This window comes from Myotis daubentonii, chromosome 15, assembly GCF_963259705.1.
Source record: "Myotis daubentonii chromosome 15, mMyoDau2.1, whole genome shotgun sequence".
NCBI classification, from domain to species: domain Eukaryota; kingdom Metazoa; phylum Chordata; class Mammalia; order Chiroptera; family Vespertilionidae; genus Myotis; species Myotis daubentonii.
In genome coordinates, this window is record NC_081854.1 from 32051639 (window position 1) to 32071540 (window position 19902).

At 44.6% G+C, this 19902-nt stretch overlaps 1 protein-coding gene across 1 annotated transcript; it reads left to right on the forward strand.

Annotated features, from left to right (window-relative positions):
* The first annotated feature begins 7 nt into the window (after window positions 1–7).
* EMC8 (ER membrane protein complex subunit 8) lies at window positions 8–19648 on the forward strand. Its single transcript, XM_059667151.1, has 5 exons — window positions 8–488; window positions 8751–8827; window positions 17815–17884; window positions 18552–18646; window positions 19185–19648. Exons 1-5 carry the CDS (start codon window positions 258–260, stop codon window positions 19342–19344), a joined length of 633 nt encoding a protein of 210 aa, XP_059523134.1. The 5' UTR covers window positions 8–257; the 3' UTR covers window positions 19345–19648.
* Window positions 19649–19902: the final 254 nt, after the last annotated feature.

Genomic DNA, 19902 nt, shown 5'->3' on the forward strand with positions numbered 1-19902 from the left:
ACCGCTTTCCGGCGGCGCCGGGCGAGTTGCGGGAGTACAGTCTGAGGCTCGCCTGTCGACTTCCTCGTGCCGGAGTCGATGTCCAAGGAATCCCAGCCCAAAGTGGGAGTGGGCCTGTGGGGGGCCTCCGCCAGTGGCCGGGCCGCGCCAAGCAGTTGCCGCCTCGTCCCGCTTCCCCGCTGAGGCGTCGCGCGGCCGGGCAGCGGATCCAGGCCCCAGCCGGCGCCCAGGGCCTCCGGGGCCATCCCGGGCTCAGCATGCCCGGGGTGAAGCTGACCACCCAGGCCTACTGCAAGATGGTGCTTCATGGAGCCAAGTACCCGCACTGCGCCGTCAATGGACTGCTGGTGGCTGAGAAGCAGAAGCCGCGCAAGGAGCACCTGCCCCTGGGCGGCCCGGGCGCCCACCACACGCTCTTCGTGGACTGTATTCCCTTGTTCCATGGCACCCTGGCCCTCGCCCCCATGCTGGAGGTGGCCCTCACCCTGGTAAGCGTGGGAACGGCTCCTGGCCGCCCCTCGGAGATGGCCACGCAGCCCCTGCCGGAGGCTGACAGGCGTCCGGCGGGGCCTGGAACCCGCCCTCTGAGGTCGCCGTGACGGTGAAGGCGGGGACCGCGAGCGCGCGGAGGTCCTTGCCCGGCGCTTAGGAACTGCCCCGCGGATGGCAGCTGGTAGTAGCGGTGGCCCGAGGAGCCACCCTCCCCGTCGTGGGTGTTCTTAAAGGCGCTGTAGGCAACGGGTAATCCATGAATTTCCTCAAAACAGTAGCCTTTCTAGAAACACGCTGTCGTTAACTGGGTGATGGTTCGAAGGCGTTGCCGTTTGGGATTTGGAGTCGCGGGGAGGGTTGAAGCCTTGACACCCGCACGCTGGAGTTGGGTTCGAGCGCACCTCCGCCGAGCTGGCTCCCCATCCGACGTGGGGTACACACGCTGTGGCTCTTGATGTTGGGACTCCGCAATCCCACAGCCCAGACACGTTAGAGAGCTGGCAAGAGGTGGCGTTGGCATCACAGGCACTGCGCCCCTTGAGCGCGTGTGAGCAATGTTAAGGTGAACTTATCTCTCCCCGTTTGTGACTTACCTAGCATTGCTGCCCCGGTTTTAAGGGCTCAAGACTTTGTAAAATTAAAAAGTGGGAGAAGTGGTACCTTCTATCCACCACACTTTTATGTGTCTTCTTACGATGACTGCTTTATTGAAGCGTAGTGGGGAAGACCTTGGGCTACGTGTAAACTGGGTGGTAATTGAATTATAGGCAGTAGTTTTTGCGGTATCGTGATCAATAAGGGAAAGAAGACCAGCTATAAATTCCTGTGAGTTGTTAAAACCTTGCAGCGGTTCTCAACCTGTGGGTCGCGACCCCTTTGGCGGTGGAACGACTCTTTCACAGGGGTCGCCTAAGACCATCCTGCATATCAGATATTTACATTACAATTCATAACAGTAGCAACATTACAGTTATGAAGCAGCAACGAAAATAATTTTATGGTTGGGTCACAACATGAGGAACTGTATTTAAAGGGCCAGAAGGTTGAGAACCACTGCTAGAGAGAAATAAACTAGCCTCAGACCTGCCTCAGTACCTGAGCTGAATGAAATACTGTGTATTTTTCTTTTAAGTATAATAAACTATGACTAAAATCATATTTAATTCTTGCAAAAAGTAGTTAAATTTGAGAAGGCATAGGTAGAAACCCGATATCTATATGTCCCACCAGGTAAAATAAGTCCATTTCACAATTCGCCTGATTATGGCACCCATGTAAATTGGTAAGCAGGAAGTACCTTTGGGCAAATGGTCCTGGCGCATGCTCACGGGCATGCCTTTCAGTGCCTGTTAAACTGAGTCATTGTGTGAATTTCTTAATATCATCTCTAAGCAGGAGATAGATAAGAAGTAGATGGTATTTATAAAAGCAACCGTTTTAGCTTCTGAAGAAATGTACTGTTAATACCAAAACATCACTGGGGTATATACGTGTATATATTTTAATACAAGTCTTTTCAACCAGCTGTCTTAATTATTCTGTTATCAAGGGAATTGCAGGCTGCTTGGTTGTGTAGTGTATTCACTTGCAGAGAATTAGATTTACCAATTGCATTAATGTAGGATTACTTATTTCTCCAACAGTACCAGGCCTGTGATGGGGGGATCACAGCTATATATGAAACACAGTACCTGCTTAGCAGTTGAATTTGTGCCAAGCAGACAAGTACAATGCTGAAGAATAAGTTTCATGTGAGGTTAAGAAGGTGGTGAGGGGTCCAAGAGAAAAGTCAGCTAACGGAAGCTTACAGAGTAGGAAAGGCAGGCTGCCCAAAGAAAGAGACATACAAGTAGTGGCCCAGTGGACCAGCCATAGTAACCCAGGGAGTAGAGGGAGAACATTCAAGGCAGGGGAACCAGCATGTGCAAAAGGTGCCAAGGGTTAAGAGGTGAGCAGTGGACAGATATCACTGTAGAGGACCTTGCAGATCAAGGTCAGGCACCATCATGAGGACAGGGAATCCACTGGAGGTGGGTTGCGTGGTCAGACTTTTAGAGTGATGGTTCTAGCGGTTAGCCTATAGCAAAGAGAAATTTGGGGCCCTAGCTGGTTTGGCTCAGTGGATAGAGCATCTACCTGTGGACTGGAGGGTCCTAGGTTCTATTCCAGTCAGGGGCACATGACCGGGTTGCGGGCTCAGTTCCCAGTAGGGGGCATGCAGGAGGCAGTTGATCAATGATTCTCTCTCATCATTGATGTTTCTATCTCTCCCTCCCTCTCTGAAATCAATAAAAATATATTTTAAAAAAAGAGAGAATGTTGGAGACAGGAGTACATATAAGATAAGACTAGATGCAGAGAGGTGGCCTAAACTGAGTGCAGTGTGAATGCAGACAAGGATCAGGGGGAGCCAGGAGGGAAAGTCCACAAGACTTGGTGACTAATCCAATGTGGACATAGGGAAAAGGAAGCAAGGGGGAATCCTCAGTTTCTGAGTTAGGCATTGAGAGGACAGTGGTGCCTTTCATTGAGAGAACATGAAGACAACCTCGTGTTAAAGTTGAATGCGTCTGCAGCTCAGAAGATGGATGGGCTGGAGACATAGATTTGGGACCAATAGCTTCTCAATGACTTTTGAAGCTGTAAGAACAGGTCATGTTGGCCAGGACTGTGTGTAGAATGAAGAGAGCTATGAACAGAAGCCTGAGGAACTATAGCTTTTTCAGGGTGGATGGAGGAACAGGAGTTACAGGGTAATTGAGTAGCCAGAGGGGTAGGAGGAAAAGGAGTATTGCTTTAAATCCATATACAATCCTGTCAGAAATACATAAAGACAGACTTGAACTTCACTGGGAATTAGTAATAAAAATATTACTAATTCTCATTCTTAAGTAACCTTTACAGAGTTAAAGAGTTATGTTCCAAAAAAAAAAAAAAAGAGTTATGTTCCTATAACAAGATATGATTGCAACACTTGAGAGAATGAAATATGTATACTAACTATAAACAACTGCATTTGAGTCACCATTGCATGAATTTCCCCATGGAGCAGGGCTGCTTCCCAAACCACCTACCTGGTCAGAAAGATGCCCAGAGAAGACCTTGACTCTTAAGATGGGCCCACTGTTAAGAGGGAAAGAAGTCCTGTTCTAACCTTTCTCACCCTGTGTCATTACACTCTGCACTCCAGACTCTCAGCACTTCCCCCTTCAATATTTGAGTCTCCCATCCTGCAAACTTAAGTCCAAACTAGATTCTCTGAAACAACTTTTCAACAGTAAAAACAAACACCCGAAGTTCTGTACTTACCAAGCAGTGGTGGTTTATGGTGGCTTTTCTTACTTATGTTGACAAAAACTTCGAATCGTAGCCTCAATATTTGACAAATATGAAAAAGATGCCAATCAAGTACAAATTAAATAACTTTCAGAGTAAAGTTATAAAGGAAAATTTTGCCTTCTGAGTCCATCCAAAAATTTTGTATTTCAGTTAAGGTATTTAAATTTACAGCATTTAGCTTTTGACTTAGAAACTTTGTAACCTAAAGGCAATGAAAGATCTCAGTGCAAGGAGCCATAGTTTATTAGTGTATCGGCTAATACACTGATGGAATTTTAATAAAGCACCTAAGTCCATGAAACTGTATAAATGAGGCCTTATTCTCAGGGTTGTTGTTTTTTTCTATTTAGAAAATTTCATATTGTAATTATTTTTTTATAATTGGGAACTGCTGACTTGATATATAACCCATCATAGGGCAACATCAGATTCTTTTGAAAGGTTTTTCATTATAATTTTCCATTTTAAAAAAATCCTTGCATTTCTGGGTGCTTTTTATTTTTTTATTTTTATGCCTATTACCTTATTTATCTTTATAACCCTTTGATGTAGGTAGTGACAGAATTATGTCTAAGAGCAAAAACCCATAAAATGTTAGTAGGAAAATTAGCATAGACCTGCTATTTCTCTAAGCCCTCTTTGTCCTTTTCCCTCTGATTTCCTAGTACAGTGGAGCAGCCTTTGATTACATTCTGCTCAGATGACTTTCCTATTTGCCAACTGGCCTGGATTCTTTCTGTTTCTTCCATGTGTGCCTTCTCTGGGCTCATTTGCAGGAGCTGCTGTCCTCTAGCCCTTTCCTAAGCCCCCTGTTTCCTTCTGCCCCTTGTTTATTTCCAGAACATGCAAGTGCTAGCCTGGGAGAGGGAGATGTTTGCCCTGGGTCTTCCTTTCAGTTCTTCCCTCTGACTTCTCCCTCTGTCCCATCCCATTTACCTCCAACCCTCTTCTTTTACGGAGCCAGCTACTTTCTATTCCATAGAAAACTCAGCATCCCACTTAAGAAAGAGCTTTTCTTCTCAAGGAAACGAACAACCCTTCTAAGTTTAGCTTCCAAGGCCTGCTTGTTGCCACAACCAACCTCAACTTGTAAGTGGCAAGCCCTCCTCAGAGTGGCTCTCTTTATCAGTTCCCTGCCTTGCCTACATTATGTCTGTTTTATAGACATGAGAGGTGGGTGATAGTGCTTTGAAATTGTAACGTGCCTCACATATGCAAATATTAGCAAGTTTGCTAAGCAAAGCTACTTTGTACTGTATCTAATTGGGAATGAATGGGTTGAACCCAGTGCCTTTAGTTCTAGTGTCTGGACTGGAATAAGCCAAAACTTGCATTGAATAGAGAGGGTCTCAGGCTCATGCCAAGGCTGAAGTGTCCTTCTTTCTCTCTGAAAAATAAAAGAAACTGCATGAATAAATACAGAATTGGGACTCTTCTATTCAGAGTCAGTTTTACTAAGTTGACATCAGGTTTCAGGGTGTTATATGAACTTTGATTTTCATTTTGATTATTCACGAAATGCATGACAGAAGTAGGGAATCATAGCATCAAGGCAAGGAAAAAGGAAATGGAACAGGTTCACTGAGATCAGAGGTCAAACTGCTTCTCGGCTCTTTTACCTTACCCTGCCCCACTTGGGAGGAAGCAAGTTGCCTTTACTGAGCAAGTTACCGCTTAAATCCACTAGGATTTTTATTAATGAGCCATTATGTTGGGCTTTCTGCAAATTCTGGAGGCCCTCCCTGCCCCATCCCCACCCCAACCCTGCCCACACTGTTCATCTTCCACACACTGACTTTTACTTCACTCTCACCTAATATCCGGTACCATTTTTAAGACTATCAAAGAAAACTCTTCCCTTCTTATTAAAACCTGTTACCAGGATAGAGTGGCTCAAGTGGTTGAGAATCATCTTGGGCACCAAAAGGTCACCGGTTTGATTCCTGGTCAGGGCACATATCTGGGTTGCAGGTTTAGTCTCCAGTCGGGGCACTTATAGAAGGCAACCAGTTAATGTTCCTTCCTTCCTTCCTTCCTTCCTTCCTTCCTTCCTTCCTTCCTTCCTTCCTTCCTTCCTTCCTTCCTTCTTTCCTTCTTTCTTTCTTTCTCTTTCTCCCTCCCCCTCCCCTTCTTTCCCCTCCCTAAGCATGTCCATAGGTGAGGATTTTAAAAAAGGGGAAAAACTTGTTTGCCCTATCTCTCTGGGCTCTGGTGGCGGACGGAAGACCTTAGTCCTGCATTTCTCACTTTGTGTTCTCCGTTCCGCAATTGGTGGCCAGTTCTGTCTATATCTGGACAGCTGCATACAGTTAACTTGGTTATTCTTGTTTAAATCATTTAAAAGTTTCTAAAACCAAGCAGAGCTTTGTGACCTGGTTCACTTTTTAGGATAGCCTATTCAGAGAGTTCTACTAGAAGTTCGAGGTCATGACATTATTTTTATGCTGGAATTTGAGTAGGCCCTTTAAGTTTTTTATACAGGAATTTGCCCTTGTCAGCTAAAGTGTAAGTCAAGGTGTGCAATGTGTTTGCTGAGGAGTCCTGTACCCTTGCCTTCAACCCAGGAAAGGGATCTAATAGCAGCTTACACTGCTCATTAAAAACTGCTGCTGGGGATGGTCAGGACATCACCAGTAGCAAATAACTATCTTATCCTTATATTAAAAGTAGCTGGTGTGACTCAGTGGATTGAGCATCATCCCATGCACCAAGAGGTCACTGGTTCGATTCCTGGTCAGGGCACATGCCTCGGTTGCCAGCTTGATCCCCCAGTAGGGGCCATGTAGGACTCAGCCAATCGATGTTTCTCTCCCATCAATGTATCTATCTCTCTTTTCTCCTCTCTTCCTCTCTCTAAAATCACTTTTAAAATATATATATTTTTTAAAGTAGCTGTGATCTGCCCAAAAATATCCTCCCGTAATGTCCACATCCTAATCCCTAGAACCCGTGAATATGTTACTTGGCAGATGAAGATTCCGGGTTTTGAGATGGGGAGATTATCCTGGATTATCTGACGGATCCAGTGTAAGGGTTCTTAGAAGAGGGAAGCAGAAATTCACTCAAAGATGTGATGACAGAAGCAGAGGTCACAGTGATGCAGCCACTAGCTAAGGAATGTGCATGTCCTTGAGATGCTAGAAAAGGATAGCATTCTCCTGTAGAGCCCGCAGAAAGAATCAGTTCTGCTGACCCGTTGTAGACTTCTGACCTATAAAATAATAAGTCTGTGCTGTGTTAATCCTCTAAACTTGTGTAACTTGTTACAAGGACAATAGGAAACTAAGACAGTAGCCAAACTTGGGACACATCACTAGTTCTTAAGCGGGATATAAGGACAAACCCATACCAGAGGGCAGGGGGAGGGACACCAAAGTGGGCAGAGATAAAGATCACTTTGAGTGAGGTGAGGACACACTCAAGAGGGTGGTCTTTGATTAGAAACAAAGCCTGGGAAGGCTACATTAAAGGGGTAACTAATGGGTCTGAGTGCAGGGAAGGGGTCAGATGCCACATTTTAAAGCTCGACTATACCCTTTGGTGCTACATAGAGGGGTGTGTGTGTGTGTGTGTGTGTTAATGAAAGACATTGCTGCTATAAGCATCAATGGAAAGTTTCTAGAAGTCATTCTTTTTAGGGGTGAAAGAACAAAATACTGTATAGGTAATTTTGGAGTCATTTGCAGCAAAGTTACAGTGAAAGAGCCATTATAAATATTTTGGAGACACGGCCCTAATCTTTTGGGTGGATGGCCAAAATATCTAATTGGTTCAATAAGCCTTGGTTTTGACCCAATATGGTAATTCATGAGCTCTTAGGAGGCCAGAATTATTCTAATCCTCCTGTGAGCCAGGGAACCTTGAACTGTAACCGTCTTGTAATGTCTGCTTTTAGTCATAAAGAAGACTGAGGTCCAAACCAGAATTCAAGAAAAAGAGCCATAGAACTATATTAAACAAAAAAATGAAAAAGAAAAACATTTTAACCAGTTAATTCGCTGTGAAAAATGCGAGGATCAATTTTTGTTCTTCTTCTGCAGACTGAGAATAGAATTTATTGCAGTGTATTATTAAAATTCCATTATGGCAAAACAGGATGACCTTTTGTTTTTAATAATAGCATTAGACCTGCAGGAAGCTAAATCTGATGAGAGAAGAGTGGCATTAAAAACGGACAAAATAACTTTCAAAGTCAGCCACCATGCTCCCATTTAAAAGCATGCCATATGCAATTGAGTGTGTGTGCACATCCGCACAGGGGCATTCCTGCCTGCATCTGCCCACCTGTGCATGTGTACCTGTTTACCCCACATTCCAGTATGAAGGGTTTTTCATGGTATGTTGCTAGGAATACTGAAGTATAGTACAAAAAGGCTTGCTTTCAAAAGAGACTTAGATGCCCTACCAGGTTATGCAAACTTAGAACCTCTGAGCTTTAGATTGCTTATCCGTGAATGATTGATTTAAATGATCTTAAGTATTTTTCACGCCCAGAATGCCTCAGTTCTTTATATTGTAAGAACAGGTGGGTAAAGATGGTCTCCTCTACCCCTCCTCCCCACAGCACTGCGCCTGTTTAATATGTCTCAACATTGGGGCCTTCTGAAGGGACTTGGTGGGAAGGTCATTCCTCATGTCTAGCCCCACCCCTTCTGGCCATTACAGGGAAGACATACCACCTCAATGAGAGTGAGGGGCCCATGCTCTTCTATGCTCTCTCTGGCCTGTGGAAAGCAGGTTGGAATGACCTTTTTTCCTATGAACACCCATTTCATTTATTGTAGCCCTTCTGGGGAGAAGGATACAGGTTTATATGATGTCTTGTCTCAGCATTTGGAAAGGCGAGGTCTCCTGTGTTTATTAAGACTTGATACTTAAGGGAAAATTATTTATCATCCCAATTTTTGTTCCTCTTTCAGATTGATTCATGGTGCAAAGATAATAGCTATGTGATTGCTGGTTATTATCAAGCTAATGAACGAGTAAAGGATGCCAGGTATGTTCATGCAAAAATTCTCTGTGGTCTGAAAGAATGATCATGTGACAGACAAAGACATCTCTGGTGTGCTTTTTGGTCTTCTTCTATAGGCTCGAGATGTGAAATCTGTGAGAACAAAACCCCTCCCTGCCCTCTGTGCTTGTTTCTAGTGTTTGAGGGGAACTGTGGAGTGGATAATTCTAAACAACAGAAAGTCTAAACATTTATATTAACTTTGGGTTTCTGTTTTGTATCTTCTTTATTTTGCTTGAAGAAAATTCATGCAATGAAAGCAATGGTCATGGACCTCCAATTGCTGTCCCCACTCAGCTCTGCCTTGCTTCCCATTCCCAAACTAGGAATGATGTAGGACAGAGCATTAGGAAAGAATACCGCTCTCTTTTGGGATGAATAAAACAACTTTTAAATTTGGTGCTCTAAAGGTCTGATACTATGATGAAAATATAGTGTGTGCTGCTTCCTTCGTTTCAGCTCCTAGGAACAAAATGGAGAACTCTGCTTTATTTTTGCCTCGGTATCAGTCACAACAGAGAAACAGATGACACACTAAAATTAGGATAATTTAAGGTTGATTTAATAAGCAGATTATTTCCAAAGGTGTGGGAGTTATGTAAGAAACCTCACAAGAGAATAGTGCAGTAACTGAAAGCTGGTGACAAAAGCCAATACCATTCCTGGGCCTGATAGGACAGGGAGGAAAGTTGAGTACAGAAGTCCACTTCGGGAAGGGATTAAGATGTACAAATTTCTAGTTATAAAAACAGTCACAGGGATGTAAAGTACAGCATAGGGGATATAAGTCCACACTATTAGAATAAGTACTAGAAGCCCAGCGCACAAATTGTGCATGGGTGGGGTCCTAGGCTTGGTGATTGGAGCCGTCCAGGGGGAGGGACCATGGGTGGTTGGCTGGCTGTGGGAGCTTGGTTGTGGGAGCACACTGACCACCAGGGCGCAGCTCCTATGTTGAGCGTCTGCCCCCTAGTGGTCAGTATGTGTCATGACGACCAGTCGTTCAGTTGCTTAGGCTTCTATATATATAGACTAGAGGCCCAGTGCACAAAATTCATGCACAGAGGTGGGGGGGTCCCTCAGCTCAGCCTGCACCCGTTCCAATCCAGGATCCCTCTCGCAATCCGGGACCTAACCGCTCACCTGCCTGCCTGCCTGATCGCCCCCCCCTGCTGGCCTGGTCGCCCCTAACCGCTGTCCCCTGCCAGCCTGATCACCCCTAACTGCCTCTGCCTCAGCCCCCGCTACTGTGCTTTGTCCAGAAGGACATCTGGAAGGATGTCCGGAAGATGTCCAGTCTAATTAGAATAGTATGCTTTTATTAGTATAGAAGATGTGTGGTGTCAGCTGAGTACTTGGTTGATCACTTCATAAGTTATATAAATGCCCAATCACAATGTTGTACACCTGAATCCAATATAATATTATATGTCAACTAGAGGCCCAGTGCACAAATTTGTTCACCGGTGAGGTCGCTTGGCCTGGCCTGCACCCTCTTGCAATCCGGGACCCCTCGGGATGTCGGAGAGCCAGTTTTGGCCCAATCCAGACAGGAGGCAGCCCAATCCTGTGCATTGAGCGTCTGTTCCCTGATGGTCAGTGCATGTCATAACTGGTCATTCAGTCGTTCGTTCACTTAGGCTTTTATATATAGAGGTGGTAATAGAAAAAATAATTTAAGAAAAAAGAAGTCTGCCTGGCCGGTGTTTCCCAGTGGTTAGAGCATCAGCCTGCACACCAAAGGGTCTCAGGTTCTTTCCCAATCAAGGGCACGTATCTGGGTTGCAGGTTCCACCCCTAGCCCTGGTTGGAAGACAACAAATCAATGTGTCTCACATCAATGTGTGTCTTTCTCTCTCTTTCCCCCTCCCTCTCCATCCCCCCCCTCCCCCCCCCCCCCCCCCCCCACTTACTTGCTCCCTTCCTCCACTCACTAAAAATCAATGGAAAAATATCCTTACTGAGGATTAACAAAAAAATTCAATTCCCAGTCAGGGCACATGCCTGGGTCGTGGGCTTAATCCTCCATAGTGGGTTACAGGAGGCAGCCGATCAATGTTTCTAATATATCCTCCCTTCCGCTCTCTCTAAAATTAATAAATCACATATATTTTTTAAAAAAAAAAGGAAGGAAGGCCCTAACTGGTTTGGCTCGGTGGATAGAGCGTCAGCCTGCGGACTGAAAGGTCCCAGGTTCGATTCAGGTGAAGGGCATGTACCTTGGTTGTGGGCACATCCCCAGTAGGAGGTGTGCAGGAAGCAGCTGATCAGTGTTCCTAGCTCTCTATCCCTCTCTCTTCCTCTCTGTAAAAAATCAGTAAAATATATTTTTTTAAAAAGAGGGGGGAAGAAGGAAGATAAGAGTAGTCATCCTCAAGAAGAGCAATGCCCTTTGGTTGAAGGACATGGCCAGCAGCCGACCTGAGGTGTCCTCACCAGAAGAAGCCCAAAGGAGTCATGCCTTGACACACACACACCACCCCCCTGAGTTCCTCCAGCCAGGAGCCTGGCCACAGGGGAAGCCAGGAGCACAGTACATAATGGGAGGCACTGACTCACTGTTCTCACAGTGGCTGACTCCAATGTCCAGGCAGTTGGGAGATGCAATGAAGGACCTTAAACCTAAACTCCTGGAATTATGTCCACTTGACCAGGACAGGCAAGAGGTTGGACTCAATAGCATTTTTTGAAATAATAAAATAAGCTGGTGACCAAATATTGCTATCACTGATGAGATACAAATGCACTTCAGAGAGTTAAACCCTCTTATCCTTGGAGGACTGAGTCCAGTAGGGATTCTGAGGGAGTCAGAGTAACAAGGGAAACTCTAGGCTCAAAACAACTATTGAAGCCTCCCCTGGGATGACAGCACATAGGCACTCTCTGAGCCCAAGAGCACCACTCATTCTCCTCAGTTGCATCTCTTACTAACTTCCCTCCTTCTAGGGCCTCTTCTCCATTTTATTCTATCCCCCTTCCATGTATTGATGACTCAGTGCATTCCCATCTCTGATCTAAAGCCTATTCATGGGGCCATGTCAGGCTTGGTCTTTGACTTGGCACAGAGTGCCTGCCCTGAGCAGCCAAGCTCTGATGAGCAAAGCTAAAGACTCTGCCCTTGCCTGCAGGTTGCTGGGTTGAATATGAAAGATATTGCCAACACAGGACTAACACGAAACAATAGGCCGGTTGCCATGAGGGTGGTGCAGAGAGTTGTAACAGCCGGAGCAAGGAGAAGTTGCATCTGTTGATATGACCAGAGAAGCCCACGGGAAAGGGAGTCATTTGAACTAGGCGTTCAAGAGTGGACAGCATCTTGTCAAGTAGGGACCATGAGGGGACAGCATTCCAAGAGGGGACAACATGATGAAGACACCAGCTGGAAAAGGGGGCAGGGACATGGGGTGCACACACACAGGAAATGGTAGCAAGGAAGTCTGGAAAGGTAGGGTGAAGCCATACTCAGATCTTTAAGATATTTTGAACTTTATTGTATAAGGAATAGAGAGCTGTCCTTGGAAGGAGGGTTTTCCTGAACCAAGCAGTTCTTTCCCACAGCTATTCATATATATATATATATATATATATATATATATTATTGATTTCAGAGAGGAAGGGAGAGAGAGAAACACCAATGATGAGAGAGAGCCATTAATTGGCTGCCTCCTGCATGCCTCCCACTGGGGATTGAGCCCACAACCACATGTGCCCTTGACCGGAATCGAACTTGGGACCCTTCAGTCCACAGGCCGGCGCTCTATCCACAGAGCCTAACTGGCTAGGGCAACCCACAGCTATTCTTGAAGAAAGGAGAGGAGACTAGGCAAGAGGTAAGGGCACTTGGCTTGTCAGGTGATTGTAGATGCCTCCCCTGCCTTTATTCCCCACGCCTACCCCCAAATCCATGCCTTATGTGATCATCCCTAGTGTACCTGCACAGGGTCTCATCCACATGCCTCCTTTGGCTCATGGCCTCTCCATCTTCCTGCCTCTATTCAGACCTCAGACCTTATTTTTTTAGCCCAACCCAGTAATATCTTAGGCACCATTTTCATGCTGTTTTATACCTGGTTCCTTCACCTGCTCTGTGCTCAGGAGGTTTTGCATTCCCCCATTGGTGTTGATATTTAAGTACCTACTAACCAGCCATTTCTCAGATCCATAGAGAAGATTAAACATTAGCAGGGGGAGGGAGTGCAGAAGTGTACCCAATAACTCTTTAGTTCTTTCTGGTGAGTCTGCTCTGCTTCAGGATTTCATCCATCCCTCCCACATGCTGGTATTGTGTTAGGAGTTAACCTGGAGTCCCAAACTCTGTACCCAACCTGAGGCTTTACTGGCACTGTCCTATGTAACCCTCACAAGGATGCTCAGGTGAAGAAGCTCCAGCCAGAGACGGTCCCCGCACAAAGGCCACATGCTTGGAAGCTTAGGAGCTGAGATATACCACCTTCCTTCTTCAGCACTATTTGCATCTACCTGAAAATCTTTCCTTCTCTCTTCAGCTAGACCTAGCTAAAAATGTGCTCTTCTTTTAGAAATGTCAGCTGATTAACTGTCTCTCAGAATAAGCTTTGGAGCCAGGGGACTTAGATTCAAATGCTAGGTGACTTACTGATTCACCTCCTTGACCTTGGTGGTCCTATCTGTAAATGGAGCTAAAAGCTTGTACCTCAGTGAGTGGTTGTAAGGATAGTGAAGGAACAAGCAGCATTTTAGTTTCGTGCTTGGTTCAAAGTAGGAGCTGGCACTATTATTAGCCCTATGATTACTTTTATCAAAAAAGGATCATTCAATGTTTTATTATTTAAAAAAGGAAATGTAAGATGTTTGTAACTGTTTAGTCGTTTCCTAAACTTGAGGTTTTTCCATCGTCTCATCATATCATGTCATAATTACTGGTGTTTTGTTTCAAAATCAGCATTTCATGTATAAATTTCAGTACCAGGCACTGTGCCCTGGCCTAAGGTAGATACTCAGTAAAAAGCTTTTAGATATAAAATGTAAGATTTCAGTTAGGAGTAAATGCCTAGCTCTGTGCTAGTTGGGAAGGGGCTTAAAAGTGGTCCCAGTCTCCAGGATCCCTGCAGTTTGATGTGGCAGCTGATTCTTCACAGGAACAGTAGTTGATATGACCTGGTTAAAACTTCTTTCAAAAGAATAAATTTTAAATTTGAGTTCTTGGGCATCTAAAATGGTAGTTCTTATTTTTAATGACTGTTTCTTGATTCTTGTTCCCAATAAAAATCACCAACTACACGATAATCATAAATGTTAGGATAATAGTTTTATTAGTTTCTTCATGGCACATGCTTACAAGTCCCTAGAGCCATGGTCGGCAAACTGCGGCTCGCGAGCCACATGCGGCTTTTTGGCCCCTTGAGTGTGGCTCTTTCACCAAATACCACGTGCGGGCGCGCGTACAGTGCGATTGAAACTTCGTGGCCCATGCATAGAAGTCGGTTTTCGGCCTGGGCGAGTCTATTTTGAAGAAGTATTGTTGATATTTGGCTCTGTTGACTAATGAGTTTGCCGACCACTGCCTAGAGGATCATGCACTTAGCACAGCCATGGGCAAACTACGGCCCGCGGGCCGGATCCGGCCCATTTGAAATGAATAAAACTAAAAAAAAAAAAAAGACCGTACCCTTTTATGTAATGATGTTTACTTTGAATTTATATTAGTTCACACAAACACTCCATCCATGCTTTTGTTCCAGCCCTCAGGTCCAATTTAAGAACCCATTGTGGCCCTCGAGTCAAAAAGTTTGCCCACCCCTGACTTAGCACATGCCAACTTCTTTTCCCTTTGCACGTGAGGTGTGAGTCGGGACCGGTAACGATGCAGAGCAGTCAGGGCATCTCTTTTCCCATCTGAGCTGTGGGAACTTGGCCCTTGTGTACAGTGAGGCACTGCCTTTACTTTGGGAGCTTTCTGTGCTGCCCTGGGAGACAAGAATCTCTAGGCTCCTTTCTCAATGTTGTTTTTTGATTTTTTGTGTGTTTTTTGATTTTCATTTTTCTTAACATAATGCAAACTTATAATCAGCATATCACTATAAATTCCCAGTTTTGAAAGTGAAAATAGGTTAAGATATAAAACACGATTCTGCTTTTTTCAGTTTAATCACAAGGCAAGGATTGTAATTGTATAGTGTGTATTGTTTTTTTTTTTAATCCTCACCAGAGGATTTTTTTTTTCATTGATTTTTAGAGAGTGGAAGGGAGGAAGGGGGGGAGGGAGAGAGAAAGAGACAGAGACAGAGAGAGAGAAAAAAAACATCAATGTGAGAGAGACACATCGATTGGATGTCTCCAGCACGCACCCCGACCAGGGCTGGGGATTGAACCTGAAACCCAGGTACCTGTCCTTAACCAGGAATCAAACCCAAGACCCTTCGGGTGTGGGAGTTCCTCCAACCATTGAGCAACAACGGCCAGGGCATATAGTGTGTTTTTTTAAATAAATTAAAAATAATCAATGTATTTTTATGGTCATTAAAATTCAGGCTGTCCCAAAAATATATATACACTTTTAATAATTATTAATTCCAATGGGTTAAATCATAAAAGAAAGGGACATCAATTGAGCTATCACTGTTAAATGTATATACATTTTAGAGAACACTCTGTATATAGCTCAGTATCTGTTCAAAAAGCTGAGATTCTTATTGTGTGGAGAAAACAAGATGCAAAAAAAGACAACTGCACACCAAGAATTACGTGTCAAAGCCTTTAGAAGTAAACAGTGTTTAGAGACGGGACAAATAGATCTCATACGGGGCAACTTGGCAAGACCTCCCAGCAAGGATGGCATTTTCTAGGCATTAAAGATGGGAAAGAATTCAACAAGCAAAATTGGTATCAGAGGACATTCCAAATGGACCAGTGTGGGTGAGGGAGGTGATACATAGACAGTTTTGCTGAATATGTAAATAAATGAGTCATTTCCTGAAATTAAAGACTCACAGAGCTTTGTTCCTTGGGTAGGAACGGTAGCTAGGTCCATGGTGAGAAAGGCCTGGATTTGCCAGGCTGAAAAAGGTAGGCTTTTATCTTACAAGCAGAGGTGGGGAGCATGGAAGTTTCATTTTAGGAAAATTGATCTAAAGAGCGTTTTCAGAATGTATCAGATAAGAAGAACCTAGAAATTTAGACCAGTTAGGAAACAATTTTAAAAACTCATAGCTAGCTCTGGCCGGCTTGGCTCATTGGATAGAGCATCGGCCTGCGGACTGAAGGGTCCCGAGTTCGATTCCAGTCAAGGGCACATGCCCGGGGTTCGGGCTCGATCCCCAGTAGGGGGCGTGCAGGAGGCAGCCGATCAATAATTCTCTCTCATCAATGTTTCTCTCCCTTTCCTCTCTGAAATCAATAAAAATATTTTTTTAAAAAAACAAAAACATGGCTAGATACCCTGAACAAAATGGATGATGGAGAATGAAGGAGACAGAGGCAAGGAAAAAATCTATAGTGCCTGTTGAGTGAGTGAAGAAAAGTGGGAAAGGTAACCTCAATCAAAGAAATTAGAAAAAGTCAAGCTCCGCTAGGAGGCTTTGGAAGTGTGGCAATTGTTTGGTAGGTTTCAAGGGTGCTGGCCCGCAGAAGTAAAGAAGTAGAACCACAATGCACACTTGTATGAGAAAATGGAGCAAGAGGGACAAGATCATCAACTTATCAAAGAAGCTTAAGAAATATGGTCGAGCCCTGGGTGGTGTGCTCAGTGATTGGGGTGTTCGCCCATGCACTGAAGGGTCACAGGTTCCATTCCCAATCAAGGGCACGTACCTGGGTTGCAGGTTTGATCCTCAGGCGTCACATCCATGTTTCTCTCTCTCTCTCGAAAAATCCTTCCGCCCTTCCACTCTCTCTAAAAATCAATGGGAAAAAATATCTTCTGGTGAGAATTAACAAAAAATTTTAAAAATAGAAATGTGGTTGAAAGGGAGGAGAGAGTTTAGACAGTGGCTAGAGGGAACCAGTTAAATATTTTTTTATCCTAAATAGGAAAAGACTTATTCAGATTTGACAGCAGACCTGTCAGATTTAACAAAGAGAACATATATGTAAATTTTTTAAATATGTTTTTATTGATATTAGAGAGCGGGGAAAGGAGAGGGATAGAGAAATAGAAACATCCATGAGAGAAACATCGATCAGCTCCCCCCTACACGCCCCCTACCAGAGATAGTACCCACAATTGACCGGGAATTGAACCGGTGACCTCTTAGCTTATGGGTTGAGATGCTCAACCACTGAGCCACCCTGGCTGGGCAACAGAGAGAATATAAATAAGACCCGGAGGCGGAGGTCAGAATGGATAGGACCATGGGTGGGAAGAGGCCTCTTCCTAAAATAGGATAGAAAAATAACTTTGTGTATGGGGGAAGCCAAGGATGATGTGGAGCCACTCTGTAATTCGTTTTATTGACTGAAGGTAGAAAGTTGTCATTTATCAAGGTCGGGATGGGGCAGGGCCATAGCCAGCAATTCAAAGGTGACGAGCATGGTGAAGACTTGGAATGGCTTGGGAATTTTAGAGATTTTCTTTAAAAGAAAAGGCAAGCAACTCAATTGCCAGCAGCTAAGAGGTGGACAGAGTCACTTTGGGAGCTTGCAGATGGAAAAGGTGGACCCAGGAAGCTTCCAGCCTGGAGCTTGACACTAGCCTGGAGCGTTGAGCAGCAGTTCATCTAAGTGCCTTGGGTAGCGCTCTCCCCTGGGTTCCAGGGAGACTTTCTGTTTAGAAGATGCCTTTTCAGGATCCCCTTCACAAGGGCTTCCTGTTGGGACGAGACAGAACCTGCTTTGCTCTGGGCTCCCATTGCCCTCACAGCATTCCCTGTCCTCGGCACAAGTCATTGCAGCTGGACCACTGGTCTTTTATCATTGCTTGTGAACTATGCTGTAGGTATACAGTGTTGAGTTGCATTAACTAGAATGTGGTAAACTCACTGGTTCTTCGTTTGCAGTCCAAACCAGGTTGCAGAGAAGGTGGCCTCCAGAATTGCCGAGGGCTTCAGCGATACAGCTCTCATCATGGTAAGTCACTTCATTACCTGTTGTGTTTTCTATTTACAGGATGGCTACTGAGCATTTCCTTGCTAACCTAGAGCTTTGCTGGATAAGCAGTCTTTCTGCAGATACTTCAGACCATTGCCACCTTTTTTGCAGTCACAGCACACAAGTCTCCAGAAGTGGGGAGTCATTTCTCAAAGGGGGACCCCCATGATGGCAGTATCAGCACCAGCTGGGAACTTGTTAGAAATGCAGATTGGTGGGGCCCAGCAGCTGTGTTTTACTATGCTTCCAGTTGATTCTGATGCACCCTCAAGTGTGAGAACCATTCAGTTAGAATACCCAGCGTAGCCTATAGGGAAAGAAGAAGGAAGGACGGAGTCAGATAGGTAGCTAACAGAGCCTTTTTAAATAATCTCAATTTAGATAATTCTAACAGGGAGGGAAGAATAAATGTTTAAAAGCTCTACTTTTGTGAGAAAACAATGAAATGGTATTTATCCTGAATAGCACACAGTTTACCTTAGGCCACACTATGGTGTGGTTCCACACATCACATTTGCAGTGTTTGCACACTGTAAGGCAGGGTTTCTGATTGTGGGCCACGAGGAGGTGCTAAGGACTTCCAGAAAGGTGCTGGCCCTTGACTTTTTGTTAGCTCTGTTACAACTGTCCTTTGTCTTGTGTGCAGGTAGACAACACTAAGTTTACGATGGACTGCGTGGTACCTACGATCCATGTGTACGAACACCATGAAAACAAATGGCGGTGCAGAGACCCACACTAGTGAGTGCTGTGTCCTCAGGGTGAACTGTGTGCAGAGTATGCTGGGGCCTGTTCCAGCTACCCAGATCCACCGAAAAGCGGGTCCCAACCTCCGTGTTTTTTTCAGTTAGCTTATTCTCCAGAGGAGCGCCCAGCCCTCATACAGAAATCGTGTGTGTTCCTCGGCTCCTGGAGGACTGAGGCCAATAGGGCTTCAGAGAAGTAGAGAGAATCTGAGTGTTACTCAGGGTCTTCCCACCCCAAACCTCAGGACACCTCTCCATAAACCAAACCCTCTTTGCAGACGTGTGGTTTGGTTTACTGGTAATCACTCAGAAAGCATCAGTCATCCACCACCAGCTTTGTCAGCATGTCATTTGGAGGGTGTCTCATTTTAACCACGTTTTATATTGTTGCTATGTACAGTTACATGTTTGCTAGTACTCATTATTGTCTTCTTTATACCACTCTGTGTATGGTTTTTTGTTTACTCTATTGAAAAGCCAGATTTTTTTTTTTTTTTCATTAAGAGATTGATTTCTTCTGTTTCACCTCGTAGTGATTACTGTGAAGATTGGCCAGAGGCCCAGAGGATCTCAGCGTCACTCCTGGATAGCCGGTCCTATGAAACGCTCGTCGATTTCGACAACCACTTGGACGACATTCGGAATGACTGGACAAATCCAGAGATCAATAAAGCTGTTCTGCACCTATGTTAGGGAGGGATTTCAATGACTAGTCTCTAGGTATTTCCACTAGGCTGAAGAAAAAAAGCTATTTTTAAATGTAAATAAAATATCTCATTGCCTGTGTGGAAAGCTGACAGTTTTCAGAAGTGGCGTGTGCCTTGAAAGAGGGCAGAATGTTTCATCAGTCGTCTTTTTAATGTAGAATCTCTAGAAGAGGTACGGACTGTCCAATCTGACCATCCCTGTGGAGTTCTTCCCAGTTATACGTTGCCATAATCCTCCCAATCAAGCTGTTTCTGCTTGTCCAAGATTGTTCCTATTAAACAGTTTTAACCTTTTATAATCTGGAGAGGATACTTTTTAAGACTATGGACTGCTTTTAAAAAAAAAAAAAAAAACCCATATCTTATACCTGTATGGGAGTGTTGGTGAGTTTTTGTCCAGTTTGAGTCAATGTCATCCAGTCCTGGGACTGGGCGGGTGCCCAGCCGGTGCCTGAGAACCTATGTGTTGGTGTTCTGTGTTGGGAGGCTACAGCTGTGAACAGCACTGCCCCACATGATGTGGAGCTAATGTAGCTGCAACTCT

Bases quoted from the DNA above. Each gene is read 5' to 3' on its own strand.
- EMC8 (XM_059667151.1), top strand. From the start codon at position 258: ATGCCCGGGGTGAAGCTGACCACCCAGGCCTACTGCAAGATGGTGCTT. The intron at 489-8,750 runs GTAAGCGTGGGA...TTCCTCTTTCAG, and splicing joins TGGAGGTGGCCCTCACCCTG to ATTGATTCATGGTGCAAAGA. The intron at 17,885-18,551 runs GTAAGTCACTTC...TCTTGTGTGCAG, and splicing joins GCGATACAGCTCTCATCATG to GTAGACAACACTAAGTTTAC.